Source organism: Podarcis bocagei (assembly GCF_964188305.1).
Source record: "Podarcis bocagei genome assembly, chromosome: 5".
In the NCBI taxonomy this organism is placed as follows: Eukaryota; Metazoa; Chordata; class Lepidosauria; order Squamata; family Lacertidae; genus Podarcis; species Podarcis bocagei.
Genome location: NC_138129.1, coordinates 9100806 through 9118174, shown reverse-complemented (window position 1 = coordinate 9118174; position 17369 = coordinate 9100806). Strand labels below are relative to the sequence as shown.

The window sequence follows — 17369 nt, the reverse complement described above, 5'->3', positions numbered from 1 at the left end:
ATTTATACCCCGCCCATCTGGCTGGGTCTCCCCAGCCACTCTGGGCGGCTTCCAACACAATATTAAAATACAGTAATGCATCAAACTTTAAAAGCTTCCTTAAACTGGGCTGCCTTCAGATGTTGTCTAAAAGCCTGATAGTTATTCTCTTTGACATCTGGTGGGAGGGCGTTCCACAGGGCAGGTGCCGCTACCGAGATCCTTGGGACTCTCAAGGATCCAGTAGATCCAAAACCACCTTTGGCCCCCACCTCCTCCTCCTCACCCCCTCAGAACAACCCATTTCAAGTTCCGGTGTTGGTGGTAGACCTTTTCTTTATTTAGTTAATGTTCTATCTGATTTCTTACCTGCTCTTGCCCATAAGGTCCCAGGCACGACGATAGAACATACAGTTGAAACCACTACAATTATGCAAAAAGTGAAACCATTCCGAAGTATAAATTCAGAAGAAGTCCCATGAAACAAAATATACCTTAGCAGTTTAAGGCCAGGGTGAAAATATAGCCCATAGATTTTCCCTGGATATGTTGTGAACCCCCACTTTGCATGGTGGATTCCCCTTTCCCCAGTGGCAGAGCTGTTCTCCAGGAGTGTGGAGGGACCCTCTTCTCCAACCCATTCCTCCACCCCCAAATAAATTGCACATTAAGATTGCTTTGCCCATTCTCAGAAGAAAATCCAGCTTTCTTCCAGGGTTAACACAGGCATCCTGTTGGCTAGTTTTCCCTACAAGAGTTAGGGGCAAGTTTTGACATCGCCAAAGGTGCATCTGGGACAAGATATTGGATTTTACAAAACTATGTCAGACTTGGGGAAATGGCTTCTGTTTCATGGGTTGTCATAGAAGTTCACAGAGACTGGGTACCACTAAATAGGAAAGAGGACAATGGGCAGATACCCACCTCTGATATAGATGGACCAATGCTCTGGACTGATATAGAGGCCACTTTCTGTTTTCCTTCTTCTCTGCTTTAATTTCCCCTTCCTGAAGTGGCTTGACTCCAAAAGCAAAAAACAAAACACACTAGGATGCAGCTCTGCACATTAGTGTGTAACATGTAGTTAGCCCCTTAGGGAAGCCCACCCTGACTGAAACATTCTGGGGAAATCAAACTACTAGGAATAATGATTAGCAAACCACATGGAATCTATTCCAGTTTTCCCAACTGCACTAAGGTGTGCTAAACTTCCTGTGAGGTTTGTTTGCTCTTTTTTTAAAATGGGCTGGTTGATGGGTTTAAAACTTTTGCTAGATTCCCTCTGCAGCTATCACCAGGACCCAGGTGCATGACTTTCTATCATTTCCCTCTGCCATCTGACTTTTCAATTTTATTTTATTTTTAAACCCACTCTATTGCGCTCTTGCTAGGCTTTCCTCTCTGATCTTTTCTTTTTCTTTCAGAAATGTGATAGCATTTTTCACTTTTATTTCCTGGGCACCCTGCCCAGTTCTTGCTTAATTTTGGGTAAAGACTGCACATTGATCCAGACAGTGTCATCAAAAATCTCGCTGTTTGATGCAGGGCTCAATTTTCATTTCGTTATGAGCTTTTATGGATAATGGCAGTGACTATTTTCAAGTTGTTTTCGGCATTTTGATTGCTTTATTACCTGTCGCAAGGAAGATATATCTATATCCAAAGATATATATGAGTATGGGTAGATAGATAGATAAATAAATGGAGAGGTGCCATTTCAAATAGAGTTTGGTTATTCAATCACAAAGGAATGGCCAGGCTTCTTTAAATATTCAGAAATGAATGCATTTTAATAGTGTCCACATTAATTTTCAGCATCAGAACCCTCTGCTTGACAGTCTCTTCAGGATCTGTGCATGGATGTGATTGTGTTTAGATTTACTGTTCCTTTGCAGAGCAGTTTAATAATACAGAATTATTACAGCAGTTTCGGAAGGCCACTTGCAGCCATAAGTGGAAGGCTTTGTTGATGTTTTAAAATTAATATGTGCCAGAGCACAAAGAAAGAAAGAGAAATGGTGATTCCTATGTTGCAGGAGGTTAGACTAGATTACCCTGAGGATTGTCTCCAATTCTACAATTCTTTGATTTCATTGTTAATGGCTAACGTCCGGCCTGCAATGACAAACCTAAAAAGCAGAGACATTACCTTGCCAACAAAGGTCCGTATAGTTAAAGCTATGGTTTTCCCGGTACAGTGGTATCTCGGGTTAAGTACTTAATTCGTTCCGGAGGTCTGTTCTTAACCTGAAACTTTTCTTAACCTAAAGCACCACTTTAGCTAATGGGGCCTCCTGCTGCCGCTGTGCTGCCAGAACACAATTTCTATTCTCATCCTGAAGCAACGTTCTTAACCTGAAGCACTATTTCTGGGTTAGCGGAGTGTGTAACCTGAAGCGTATGTAACCTGAAACATATGTAACCTGATGTACCACTGTAGTGATGTATGGAAGTGAGAGCTGCACCATAAAGAAGGCTGATCGCCAAAGAATTGATGCTTTCGAATTATGGTGCTGGAGGAGACTCTTGAAAGTCCCATGGACTGCAAGAAGATCAAACCACTCCATTCTGAAGAAAATCAGCCCTGAGTGCTCACTGGAAGGACAGATCCTGAAGCTGAGGCTCCAATACTTTGGCCACCTCATGAGAAGAGAAGACTCCCTGGAAAAGACCCTGATGTTGGGAAAGATGGAGGTCACGACAGAGGACGAGATGGTTGGACAGTGTTCTTGAAGCTACCAGCATGAGTTTGACCCAACTGCGGGAGGCAGTGGAAGACAGGAGTGCCTGGTGTGCTCTGGTCCATGGGGTCACGAAGAATCGGACACGACTAAACGACTAAACAACAACAACAAGAGTTGGAAGGGACCCAAGGATCATCTAGTCTAGCCAGTGCAGGATCTGATGTAGGCATCCGCAAGCAGAAGAGAAGGGGAGGGGTTTTTCTGCTTACAGCCACTGCCAGCGGCGTTGGCTGCAATAAAGTAATAAACAGGGTGGTGATAAGGTAGTGAACTGCAGTGTATCATATTGTTTTGCATGGCATGCTCCAAAGAACGAGAGATGTACAAAACCTGACTGTTTTTACTCTTCTCATATGCTGGCATTGATCTCCCCATCTGTTTTCTTCCCTCCTCCCCCTTAGGGTGAAGCCCAGTCTTTAGCCACAATCTATCATCTGGTTAATCAGGCTTGTGAGCGCCTAATTCAGTGTAAGTACATCTCTGCCCAACAACCTGAACAACTAACCGGCTTCCCATTTCTACATCTCTGTCCTCTGAACAATTTATCTCCTTCCGCTATGCTGGGCTGCCTGACCCAAAGTTCGCTGGCGGTGCCAGAATCCACCCCTTAATTCAGATTATAAGAAGTTCCATTGCTTAATCCGTGGATAAGGGTGGAAGGGATTCAATTCCATTTGCGTTTAAAAATGCATCTACTTAATTTGCACTTCCGGAAACAAACAGGCACGTGCACACTGACACCCAGCCTTCCTTCAAAATTTTCACTTTTCTAGATTTTGCAATGTAGCTATCCAACCAAAACAATTATTAAAAACAAACAAACCCCCACATACGTTAATGAACATAAGATACAAGAATGCACTGTATTGGGGGAAATTGCTCGGCAAAAATATATACGTTAGGCAAAATTGCCTGCAAGAGAAGGGGTATATTAGGAGACATTTGCACCAAAATGCTGGTGCAATTTCTTGAGGACAGTTTAAATATATATATTTACCGCAAACTGATATGGAAATCAGTTTGAAAAAATGGGAAAGTGGGAGAAACAAGAAGGGACGGATGTGCCCATCCCTATCTCTGGATAATTCAGCTACACAGCAGAGCTGTGATAATACTCTGACCCTTACCACTGCTCTGTTTTGAAGTAATCTGATCAAATTCTGGATTAACACATTATGTGATTACGTTTTTGTAGCACATTCCCACCTCTAGATAAATAGTTACAGCTTGGGGTAGGTGGTGTACCTGTGTTGATGACCCTGTAATTTATTTGTCATATTTCAAGCATCCTCCGTGCACACAGATTTGAAATACCGTACTTTTCCGTGTATAAGACTACATCCGTGTATAAGACTACATTATGCTAAAAAGTGGGGGTCGTGTTATATATTGGTAGTGCATAGGGTGGATGTTTGATTGGTTACTGCCGAGGCAATCCCTCCTGAAAAAAAGCTCAACAATAGGGGATGTTTTATACATGGGGGTGCCTTATACACGGAAAAGTACGGTACCCCACCTCTGATAGTCCTTTTACAAGAACGAAGTTGGAACTATTTCTCAGATCTTACCTTCCAGTTCCTGAGTTGTGCCAGTGGAGCAGCGCTCTCTCTCTCTCTCTCTCTCTCTCTGTGTGTGTGTGTGTGTGTCTGTGTCTCTCTCCACATGTTGGGCATGTCATGTCCCAAGCGCCAAAACTCTACCCTTAGAGCATGCCCAGACCCACATAGTCACACCTAATAGAGCAGAGCTTTCCAAACTTTCCATGTTGGTGACACACGTTCCAGAAATGCATCATTTCCTGACACAGCAATTAAGTTTTACTAACAAACCGGAGGTTAAACTAACCCCTTTCCAGCCCCAGGAGGAGTGTGGAGCACATCTGCACAACACGCCTACACACTGCAGCCGACACACTGACGTATCACAACACACAGTTTGGAAAGCTCTATAATAGAGGATCCAACTTCTCCTCTCCATCGATAGCCTCTCCTGATCCTTCAGGATTAAAATATGGGAATTGTCATTGGTCATCTGCTAGACATCATGGCTGACCTTTGTCCCATGCAAGCAAGCCTGAGATTCCTTCTTAAGATTGTGAAGCTTAGCTTACGGTGACTGAGTACACACCATACATTGAAAGCACATGGCTTCCCCCAAAGAACCTTGGGGTATGTTGTGTATCTTTTACAGAGCTACAGTGTGGGAGTCATAGCCATGGTAAAGGCTTGTAATATTGCAGGGTGCCCCCTGACCTCGGCTGACCAGCACTCTGAGCTTTACAATGTATTGGAATGCATGACCTTATATGGAGTTATGTTCCCCCCCCTCTGGGCAGTGTAACCCTATATCGTTTGTGGGTGGGTTAAAGCCTTGACCGGATGTAGGTAACGTGAGACAATGGAATGCAGCCATGCGGCTGGAGAGGAACAAAGGGTAATAAGAAAAAAAGGACTGGAGGAGAGGTGAAGTCTGATTGAGCTGCCCTCCGTCTATGGAAATATTGCTAGCTTCTGTGTTTTAATTTTATGCTTAAAAAGCACCATTTGTAACGGCGGGCTCCGACACTACAGTTCCCAGGATTCTTTGGGGGAAGTCTGGTGCTTTCAACGTGCTTTAAATGCAAGCTGTGCATGCAGCCCTTGAAAGTAAGCCATTTTGTTTCTTTTCTGTACTGTATATCAGCTTCCCCATCCCCAATCTCTATCAGGCTTCTTAATTTAGAACCAGGTTTCTGTGTATGCTTCTGATAATTCAATGATATTTTCCCTGCATGCCAGACCTCACTTACTCTTTCTTTATTTATGTATTAAATTTGTATACCACCCTTCATCTGAAGATTTATAAAAAAACAATTATATGTCACAAAATCATAAACTTATATCAAAAGTTACATTAAACATTTAAAAATTAAAAACCATGCACTAAAAATGTGTAGTCACACTACATGCCAGACTACATAATGTCCAGCAAGTGTACAATCTGTGTCCATAATTCACACGTGACATTTCACAGGACGTAGCATCTGTGATAATATAGGAGCTGTACAGAGTGGCAAGAGTATACCCTTTCACAAAAACACAGGTACATGTGTACAGGCAGGTGTGTCGATAATTGCACTGTGTGAATGTGTGTCCAGGAAAAACCCTGACAAATGCAAGAAGCAGGGTGCATCATGGGAAATAATGGAGATAGTAAATCAGAGACTCTACTTGTTTCCCTCTCCTTTCCTTTTACTTCTTCAGCTCACGTGTTGAAGTTTGACTCATTCGTCCATGAACATTCACAGAAGCCAGTTCCCATTTGGGAAGATAAGCTGAAGCCTGGAGAACCTGGCCCGCCTGGTCTTCCTGGGCCTCCTGGCATGAAAGGAGAGAGAGGAGAAGCTGGGATGCCTGGACAGCCTGGCAGAGATGGATATCCAGGAGAAAGAGGTATCGAAAGAAGTGCTTAGACCAACGCTCTTGTAACCTGGTGGTGTCCATATGTTGTTGGTCTACAAGTCCCATCAACCCTGGCCATTGGCTGGAGCTGGTCGGCGTTGGACCTCAGTGTCTGGGCAGAACGATGGAGGTGGAGATGTTCCTTCATATTGTTATGTGCAAATGGCTTTAGATACCTATTAGGTCCATAAATTACCATACAGTGGTACCTCTGGTTACGTACTTAATTCGTTCCGGAGGTCCTTTCTTAACCTGAAACTGTTCTTAACCTGAAGCACCACTTTAGCTAATGGGGCCTCCCACTGCTGCCATGCCGCCGCCGCGCGATTTCTGTTCTCATCCTGAAGCAAATTTCTTAACCCAAGGTACTATTTCTGGGTTAGTGGAGTCTGTAACCTGAAGCATCTGTAACCTGAAGTGTATATAACCCGAGGTACCACTGTAATAGTGCAGTTATAATGTCTGGAAGGCACCAGGTTGGGGAAAAGCTGACTTATACCACAGTTTCTGCATGCCTTCATATGTGATCTCTTGAAGGGCACAGCACTCTTCCCTTTCTCTCAATGCACAGCTGTGCAGTTGCACACCACAATTCAGCAGAAATGTCTTCCAGAGTCTTCTTTCCAGGCTTTGAGAAGCAAACCTCACTGGGCTCATAGTGCTTGCCTCAAAAAGAGAAGGGAACAGTATAACCTTGAAATTCTTCTCCGTCTCAGATTTTAACCAGAGCCGGTGAAGAATTCCCTTCCAGCCCTGCTGCCATCCATCCAGCTCCCAGACCCCTTTCCTTGCCACTTAATGGCAGCAACAGTAACAATGATCCTTTGGTTGTAAGTCATTGGCGAGAGGAAAAAGAGGGGATGAGCAACATCTGCTATTTCATTAACTTTATGTGCACATAGAGATGATCATCAAAAGTAGGTTCCATATTTTTAAACAGCAGGGCAGACCGCTAAGCCCATTTTTTAATAGCTTTCTTCATTCAAGGCATAGAAATAAAGTACCGTATTTTTCCGTGTATAAGACTAGCAGGTTTTTTAAACCAAAAAAATAGGTTTAAAATTGGGGCTCGTCTTATACACAGGTAGTGCTGAGGAATGTTTTCTTAATTTGGAGTCCCCCAAAATAGGGGGCATCTTATACATTGAAAAATACAGTAGTTGGGCAGAAGAGGAGGTGTGGCTGTAGCTCAGTGGTTATAGCATCTGCTTTGGGTGCAGAATCAGTACTGGATTAAGACCTTTAGAGGCCCTAAGCATTTAAAGGATTTTGGTGCCCCCAAATATATCTAATTAAAAATAGGAACAATAATAAACCATAAAATTTTTGCTTGTTGTTGAAATGAAACAAAACCTACAGTAAGATGGAAAGTGTAAACTTTTGTATACTTTATTTACATTTGAAAAACTTTCTCCTACTTTTTCTAATTGCAAAGTCTTTGGTCCTCAAAATCTTACGCAACGCATCAGAGATAAGGCAACCAGCCTTCCTTGTTGCATAGTTGTTCTGTTGGAATTTTTAATATACTTCTGCTGAGAAAACGCACGCTAAGCTGAGCAATTTGTGACCATGAATGTCAAAAATCCGGCATTGGAAAATTTATGTGATGCCCCCCTTCGCTCGATGCCCTAAGCACATGCTTATTTTGCTTTATGATTCATCCAGCCCTGTGCAGAAGCCCCCAGCTTCACTCTCCAGTTTCTCCAGGTAGTACTTGGGAAGACTCCTTCCTGGAACAATGGCGAGTTTCACTGATGTTGGTCAGGCATTGTAGACAGTACTAGGTGGACCAGTGGTCTGGCTAGAGTTCCCTTTGTTTCTGTGAGAATTAACATCTCCCACAGAAGGCTTCAGATGGAAAGTTGGCTACTCCTCCATGTGGGATGCTGCAGACCTGGTGCAGCCAACATGATAAGCTCCAGATATTGTTGAGGCACTTATCTAATCAGTGCTGACCATTGGCCATGTTGTCTGGAGCTGGAAATTGCCGACATCTTAAAGGCACCACATTGAAGGAGGAGGAGGAGTTTGGATTTGATATCCCACTTTATCACTACCCTAAGGAGTCTCATGGGACGCGGGTGGTGCTGTGGGTTAAACCACAGAGCCCAGGACTTGTTGATCAGAAGGTCGGCGGTTCGAGTCCCTGCAACGGGGTGAGCTCCCATTGCTTGGTCCCTGCTCCTGCCAACCTAGCAGTTCGAAAGCACGTCAAAGTGCAAGTAGATAAATAGGTACCACTCCAGCAGGAAGGTAAACGGTGTTTCCATGCGCTGCTCTGGTTTGCCAGAAGCGGCTTAGTCATGCTGGCCACATGACCCGGAAGCTGTATGCTGGCTCCCTCAGCCAATAAAGCGAGATGAGCGCCACAACTCCAGAGTCGGTCACGACTGGACCTAATGGTCAGGAGTCCCTTTACCTTTACCTTAAGGAGTCTCAAAGCGGCCATCAATCTCCTTCCTCCTCCACAACAAACACTCTGTGAAGTGAGTGGGGCTGAGAGATTTCAGGGAAGTGTGACTAGCCCAAGGTCACCCAGCAGCTGCATGTGGAGGAGCTGGGAAGCAAACCCGGTTCACCGGATTACGAGTCCACTGCTCTTAACCACTACACCACATTGGCTACCCTTGCTGTAAACAAAGGGTACCCTGTCCTGGGGAGAACAGGGGGAAAGGCAGGACTTTGTGTTCTTTCCACTGGTCTCCACATTCTACAATTCTATGCAAGGACGGTTGTAATCTTGGCCAGTAGTTTCCCCCACCCAATGCAGCGAGAAGAAGCTTATCGCGCCACTCAGCAGGCAAACGCACACTCCTTGGTTTTATTTTTGGCCGGGCTCTCTTCTGGGCTTTAGAAAAAGCAGAGGCTTATCTCCCTGCCCTCTTGGCCCGGAGCTAAAAGCTGCCTTGTTTTGAGGGGAAGCAGCATTACGGCAACTCTTTGTTTTGTGGTGAATGCCGAGTCATCCTGGCAGCTCCCTTGGTTTTAATGCAAGGATTAGGCCTCCATCTGTTCAAGGACCCTCCTTTAGATACTGCTCCAGAGTGGCGCAAGCAGCATTATCATTAGGGAGAGGGAGGGAAGAGGGAAGCTATCTGAGTGGATATTTAAGCCCTATCCTTCAGTGATGGTTTCCTTTCTATTTACAGCCAAGAGTCAAAGTTCTTGGTTTAATTGGCAGGCTTCAGAGAGTAGATTGCACACCAACCTGAATCTGTCAACCTGCTTTCCTCCCCCCCCCCTCTCCCTCCGGTGCCTAGTCTGATATTTGAGTAGCTCCTGAAGCTGCTTGCAGATCCAACTGGTTATATTGTGCCCCAGCAGGAAACATCCAGCTGAGCTCAGAGAAGGAAAATTAGGTAGCACGTAGTTGGCCTCTTGTGGTCTTGCAAACCGATGGCAGAGAAGAGGATGGAGAAATGGGCCTGACAGCTTGTCAGATTAGAACTTAATAAACCATTGCTGATCTTGGAGATGGTTTGCCCCCCTTAGCGAGTTAGATGTCTAGCCGTGGATCTCTACCCAGCAGGAAAGAAACGGGGACCCAGCATTTCTCAATTTAACTGTAGGGTTCAGGTGACTTTTAAAGGTAATTTGTGAAATGTTGCACGTAAGCGGGGAGAATAAAGGGCATGGGTTGCACCCTAGAAAATAAATTGGCCAAGATGGCTCACAGATGAGAAGAACTGAAGGATGATAAGCTGAAAGGAGTCAAAAGTGAAGATGGTACAATACAAAAGTCTGGCGCCACTTTAGGATGCGTTAAGAGAAGCCTTCATCTTCACCTGTGCCCACAGGAAGTTGCATATATAAGTGGCCTTCTGCCTGTATCACCAAAGCGAAGGGCATCTCAGGTTGCCTATGGGCAGCTGTATGATACTGCTTAATGGAGTCAGTTAAAGGCTGCAGTGTTTTGGACTTTTAATTAGGAGAAAGGGCAACTAAGAGGTGGCACTGTAGAATCCCATATTTTTCGCTCCATAAGATGCACTTTTTTCTTCCTAAAAAGTAAGGGGAAATGTCTGTGCGTCTTATGGAGCGAATGCATGGTCCCTGGAGCCGAATTGCCCAGGGGCAAAAAGCAGATCATGCTTCCCCCCCTTTTTTCTTTTCTTTTTTTTTTTGAAAGAGGGAAGTGGGTGTTGAAACAAAGCCGCTGATCATTTGCCGATTGGGGAGAGAGATAAGGAATGCTAGAAATAAAGGAGGCTGTCTGGGAGGGGGGAGGGAAGGACAGTAAACTTGCAAAGGGGGGAAACAGGAAGACTAAAGCAATAAGGAGAGAAATTATAAGAAAAGGAGGAGCAAAAAACTGCTCCAGCTAAGGAAAAGACACTAAGGCAAACAAGAGGGAAGGGAGTGTTGAAAGGAAACAGCTGATCGGTGGGATTGGATAAGAGATAAGAGACACTAGCAGAGGCTGCCTGGGAGGGGAGAGGAAAAAGCCCATGGATCCTCAGGATTTTTACATTGGGTCACCCCAAATTCACCATTAGATCACATAGCATGTGCATGGCTACAGCCTGCACCAAAAACCAGACGCATCCACTGTTTCCTGGGGCTGCAATGGTGCAAAAATGTGGTTACAAAGCACGGATCGACATGGATCCTCAGGATTTTTGCATTGGGTCACCCCAAATTCACCATCAGATCACATGTCTGTGGCCACAGCATGAACCACAATAATCATACATCTACTGTTTTGTTCAGAATATTTTTGTTGTTGTTTTCCTCCTCTAAAAACTAGGTGCATCTTATGGTCAGGTGCGTCTTATGGAGCGAAAAATACGGTACGGCATGGAGAAAGTGGATAGAGAAAAGTTCCCCACGCCTATTTTGTAACACTAAAACTCATGGGCTTCCAGTGAAGCCAGATGTTGGAAGGTTCAGGACAATTCAAAGAAACTTTTTTATACAGCACAGAGTTAAACTGTGGAACTCCCTCCCATTGGAGGCCGCGATGACTATGGCAACTTGGATGGCTTTAAAAGAAGATTGGATAAATTCATGGAGAATATGGCTGACAGTGGCTACTGGCCATGACTACGAACTGCCTCCACCCTCCTCTTTGTTGCTGTTAGCTTTGAGGAAAGCTCTACGTTGGCTCCAAGAAAAGATTTTTTTCAAGACTTTCATAGAGGGGATGCTGTGGGCCACATTTGAAAACCGCATGGGCCACATCCAGCTCACAGGCTGGTGGCCCCTCAGCTCTGGCCCCCTCCAACTGTTTGACTACAGAACTCCCACCAGGCCCAGTCATGCTGGCTTGCGATGATGGGATTTGTAGTCCAAAGCAGCTGGAATGCACCAGGTTGGGGAAGATTACTCTGTACTGTAGCCTTGGTGGTTCACTACAAATAGAGGCCGTTTCCAGATCTGTGGGTTCCTAATTTCAGCCCAATATTGCCTGATAGTCTGTGCGTTGTGGCCAATATTCTGGTGCTTTTAATAGTGTTTTGCTAAACACTCCCACCACCCTTCTGAGTAATACCCCTCCCCACCTTCTCACTATATAGAAGGGTCTGGCAACTTCTGTTTCAGTGTATCTGAAGAAGTGTGCACGCACACGAAAGCTCATACCAAGAACTAACTTAGTTGGTCTTTAAGGTGCTACTGGAAGAATTTTTTTTATTTTGCTAAACACTGGTCTGGCTTCCCTTTGAGTAAAAGAGGATTCAAGAGGAGCTCTGCATTCACACTCACAACCATGAGAAGAAAGAAGCTGCTAATCGCTTGAGCTGTCTATTATCTTGATGCATATTAGCAGCTGTTATGTTTTCTTGTTTGCTAGCAGTTCACCTGGAGTGCTATTTTCGGGTTTGATTGCCACATTTGAAGAAGAGTACTAAAGACGGTAGATAAAAAGCAGGGTTTGCCACTGAGTTTTGCCTAAAGCAAGATCTGAGGCAGAACTGGGCTGGTCTGCTCAGGCAAAAACACCTGCAGGAATTTTGAGCTAAGCCAAAACAGCTTCATTGACGTGAAATCTATTGGGTTTGTGTGTGTGTTTTGAGGAAGAGGCTTGTGGATCTGTATTTCACCTAAAGCAAAATTGGGAGGCTTGGTGTCAGGAAAAGCAGCTGCAAATGTATACCGTAGATGTTTAAAAACATTTTGGTACAATTAGGGGAATTAGGTCATCTAGTCCAACTCCCAGCTATACCAGAATCACAGCTAAAGAAACCCTGATATATGCCCATCCAACCTCTGTTTAAAAACCTCTAAAGACTGTCAAGAATCCCAGTATGAAATTAGCAATGGAGCATTGCTAAGAGACACATTGCTAGGAATCCTTACTCTCTCATTCAACAGGTGCCTCTGGACCCAAAGGAGAGAAAGGTTCTCCTGGAACAAATGAGGAAGGTTCTCAAGGACCTAGAGGTCGAACAGGTACAGTACATTTTACTGAATTTATTTTATGTACCACCTCTTATTGGCAAAACCTATTGGTGTTCTGCAACTTTCCGACTAGTTACAGGACCTTGGCCAGACCTAGCAGAGTAAACACAGAGTTCACAAAAGCAATTGGCAACTTGGCTGCAGAGTGGATGGACGAAGCAGGAACCAGGAACTTGTAGTTAGGTGTTTATTATATACAGTGGACTATTTACAGGAAGAGAACAGAACACGCATCTTTAGCTAGCTCTCTCATACACGACTCACAACTCCTGAACTCAAACTCGTACTACCACACATTCCAGTTAGTAGAACATTCATCATTATTCCTGTGAGAGAGCTTGACCAATCATGGAGCTGTCTCCATGCCTCTGTATCATCAGGCAGACTTACTCCTTCACATTGCCTTGGCTGTCGGCCAAACCCTAATTGACTCCCTCTGTGTAGCTGCACGTATGCAGATTCCCAACACCTCTTAGGGTTTTATTGCCCGTAAATGCATCACTGGTGAAGAGAAAGAAGGAAGCATTCCTGTCCTGTCTCAAGAAAGGGAACCTTGCCTTCTTCTGCAGCCTTTGTCCCCTATGGGTCTAGGGTGGCAAGGCTGCCTTGGGGCATCCAACCCCTGTATCAGAGGAGGGCAGCAAAGTTGTACCCTGCAGTCAGGAGGGTCCTGAAGGTGGTTCTGGCAGCTCTTCCCCTAAGGACAGAGCCAGAGCCTCATCCACCTTGGAGTCTGTCACACAGTGCATGGTCCCAGGGCATGACACTGACGTGCTATAAAGTATAAGAGTTTGGATTTGATATCCTGCTTTATCACTACCCTAAGGAGTCTCAAAGCGGCTAACATTCTCCTTTCCCTTCCTCCCCCCACAACAAACATTCAAAGTAGACCTATAAAAATGAATGGAACTAAGCCAGTCATTAATGGGTCTGTTCTGAGTACAACTAATATGTGGGATATAAAGCTGTCAGTCACGTCCAAGATCCTGAGAGAGGACTAACTGCCTCTATGTGGCAGGCAGTTTGGTCAGTTGGTTGAAGAAGAAGAAGAAGAAGAAGAAGAAGAAGAAGAAGAAGAAGAAGAGGAGGAGTTTGGATTTGATATCCCGCTTTATCACTACTCTAAGGAGTCTCAAAGTGGTTAACAATCTCCTTTCCCTTCCTAAACCAAAACAAACACTCTGTGAGGTGAGTGGGGCTGAGAGACTTCAAAGAAGTGTGACTAGCCCAAGGTCACCCAGCAGCTGCATGTGGAGGAGCGGGGAAGCGAACCCGGTTCACCAGATTATGAGTCCACCACTCTTAACCACTACACCACCCTGGCTCTCCCACACATAGCTCTCTCCCACATAGCCCTTAGTACTCTAGCACTAAGTGTTGGGTGTACATTCAGCCAGCCATGGTACTAGAGTCATGTGGTGGAGAAGCAGCGTGAGCTCCTCCTGCTCTTCACTGTGCAAATAGCCTCCAATGAAAATTGAACCCTCCACATGAAGTATCTGAAGCCATGATTGCCTTGCTTGTGTGACGCTCCCCATTAAAAAGGGGGGGGGTGTTAAAGTTAAATGAGCCGCCTTCTGCTTGGCAACTCACATTGGTTGCCACCATGAACTATCTGTATGGTAGAGGGCATCCAGTTCTAATCTAACGTTGGATCCCATGGGCCAAGCTGGGCCAGGAGTTTCAGGACCACGGACAGCTCTGCAGTGAGCAACTTGCTCCAACAAAGGCTCAGAGAAGACGGAGCCTCTTTAAGTCCTTGTTCCCAGACTACCTCTCCCAGTTTCAAGAGGTTTGCCTCCATGGGCCAATTTGGACAGGTCAGCAGAACTCTGAATAGTAGCAGGGCCAATGCTGGTCGTCTCCCACGCTGCTACACCCCCTTCGGCTGAATACATGAAGTGCAACAAAGCCGTTAGTTCTGTGTGCCTCTTTTCTTCCTCCTGGTGGTTCAAAATTCATCAGCAATCTACAAAAACAAATCTGTGCTGGAGGTGTGGTAAAACAGAGGGGACACTTATACATGTTTGGTGGACCTGTGAAAAAAAACAAAAGCTTCTGGAACATAGTATATGACGAGCTTAAAAAAATGTTTAAATATAACTTTATAAAAAATACAGAAGCTTTTCTGCTAGGGATAACGGACGCAGGTATAGCAAGAGAAGATCAGAAAATATTCCTCTATGCCACAGGAGCGGCAAGGATCCGAATTGCTAAAAAGTGGAAAAAAGAAATTGTGCCAAATAAAAGGAATGGCAAGACAAACTGTTAGAGTATATTGAACTGACTAGATTAACAGAGGCAATTAGAGATCACACTAGGCTAGAGTTTCAAAAAGCATGGGGAAAATGCAGAGAATACTTCACAAAACAGTGCCCTAAAATACATACCTGGACTTGATTCGATTAATGTCTGCAGGAAACTTTGTGGATATTTAAGTTATAATTAGAAAAATCTTAATAATTACTCATAAAGGAAACAGCTTATAAGAAGTAAATAAGGAGGCCAGATACAGGATAAAAAATAAAAATTTGGTTGTTTGTATTGTTGTATGTTATGCCTATTGTTTGTTATGTTCGTGTTTAATGAGGGTGGATTTCTGTATTTGGGGGTGGGGGGGTTATGTTATGTTGTAAATAAAATTTCCAATAAAAAAACCAAACAATTAAAATACAAACAAAACAAAACAAAATTCATCAGCAATCTAGACTGAGGGTGTGGTACTTCTGGTGTCCCTCCCCCCACAGGTCCAGTAGGAGAAGAGATGCTTGGCAAGCAAGGCTCCAAGGGACCCCCTGGCAGCACTGGCCCCCCTGGGTTTCCTGGAGCAAGAGGTCAACCAGGAGAGCCTGGCCATGGAGGCGGTTGTGTCCTTTCAGGGTGCTATGAAGAGAGCACAATAGGTAAATGCTTTTTTGAACCCAAGAAGAATCCAGAGAACAGGGTTCCCCTTTGGCCACAAGGCTTTCTCGACTTCTCCTTCCCACTTCGGCCCCTCCAAAAAGTTGTGCTTGCAGGAGACCTTCCAGTTACAGATAGGTAGCCGTGTTGGTCTGCCATAGTCAAAATAAAAAAATTCCTTCCAGTAGCACCTTAAAGACCAAATAAGTTAGTTCTTGGTATGAGCTTTCGTGTGCATGCACACTTCTTCAGATACACACTCCTTCAGATACGGAAGGAGACCTTCCGTAATTCTGGGGTATGGATGGGGGTTCTTCAGCTGGAGAGGAAACGTATAGAAACCAGAGACCCTCTGCACTTGCAAGAGAGGATGCGTCTTCTGCTTACGCAATGGGTTCCTCCAACAGTTTTAGCAGCAGAAGCAGCAAATAGAGACCTTACAGCAGGCATAGGCAAACTCGGCCCTCCAGTTGTTTTGGGACTACAACTCCCATCATCACCAGTGGTCAGGGATGATGGGAGTTGTAGTTCCAAAACATCTGGAGGGCCGATATTGCCTAGGCCTGCTTTGCAGCGTGGGTCTGAAACAAAATGCCCCAGTGACAAGCCTATAACAGGAGACTGGATGTACGGCAAGGGTAGGAAGGCGGGGAAAGGAGAAGCCCAGGGGAAGAGTCCAGTGATGAAATCTGAGCTCTGTGGCAGCAGCCCCACCAGTATACTCTGAAGTAAGAATTCATTGGCACTCTGAGCATCCTCTGGAATGTAGGGCAGGGTGGATGAACATAGCGGGGGTATAACAGGCACATTATAGACGTTACCTTAGCCACATATAAGGGAAAGAAGCACATACCTCAGGGATTTCCACTCTCTGCTCTTTTGTGTTTCTTAAGCACCTTGTCCTGATTTTGTCTCCAGATGCAGGGCTGATCCCCTGATGGCTGGTATACAGGATGCTGCAGACTGACTTGAGCTTCCCAGACCCCTCTGCTGTAAACTTCTATTTACCTATAGGACAGCTGTGACTTGAAGATTCACATTTCCCCTCCCCCCCCCCATAAAATGAAACAGTTTTGGTCTATTTGTTTTGTCTCTTCTTTGGCAAAATCGCGAAGATGCCCTACGTATAATACCCAGACCTGCATCTCTGTAGCTTTTCATTAAGGTAAAGGTAAAGGGACCCCTGACCATTAGGTCCAGTCATGGCCGACTCTGGGGTTGCGGCGCTCATCTCGCTTTATTGGCCGAGGGAGCCGGCGTACAGCTTCCGGGTCATGTGGCCAGTATGACTAAGCCGCTTCTGGTGAACCAGAGCAGCGCACGGAAACGCCGTTTACCTTCCCGCCGGAGCACTACCTATTTATCTACTTGCACTTTGATGTGCTTTCAAACTGTTAGGTTGGCAGGAGCAGGGACCGAGCAACGGGAGCTCACCCCGCCGTGGGGATTCGAACCGCCAACCTTCTGATCGGCAAGTCCTAGGTTCTGTGGTTTAACTCACAGCACCACCCACGTCCCTGTAGCTTTTAATTAGCCACCAGCTACCACAAAGTGGTTAAAGCAATGCTCTAAACTCCTGAGAAAGGTGGCTGAATGGATGCTGAATAGATGCTGTGGTCCTCCCTCTCTGCAGCCACAAAGGGACGCTTGCAGTTGAAGGGACGGGGCTGATGTCAGAGGTCTCCCCAATGTGGCAGTGGACAGTTCCCCTGCTGTTGCTGACCCAAGGGTGATAAAGTAGAAAGTTGGGGTGGGTGCATGTTGGAACAGATCAAGCAATGCTGTGGCAGACTGAGAGTTGGATCTGCCGGATCTAAGGTGCCCCCCCACCCCCGCTGATTCACTGAGCATTTTAATTAATTTTTACTTGACAAGATCTGCATCCTGCTTAATTGATTTTTTTCAA

The 17369-nt window shown here is 45.2% G+C and overlaps 1 protein-coding gene across 1 annotated transcript in view; it reads left to right on the top strand.

Moving 5' to 3' along the window:
• COL20A1 (collagen type XX alpha 1 chain) overlaps positions 1-16526 on the top strand; it is a 141200-nt gene extending 124674 nt beyond the window's left edge. The window contains exons 36-40 of the mRNA XM_081195997.1: positions 3125-3191; positions 5966-6154; positions 12476-12553; positions 15310-15465; positions 16382-16526. Of these exons, the coding sequence (XP_081052123.1) occupies positions 3125-3191; positions 5966-6154; positions 12476-12553; positions 15310-15465; positions 16382-16401 (510 nt within the window). The 3' untranslated portion in view covers positions 16402-16526. The remainder of the gene's footprint in view (positions 1-3124; positions 3192-5965; positions 6155-12475; positions 12554-15309; positions 15466-16381) is intronic.
• Positions 16527-17369: the final 843 nt, after the last annotated feature.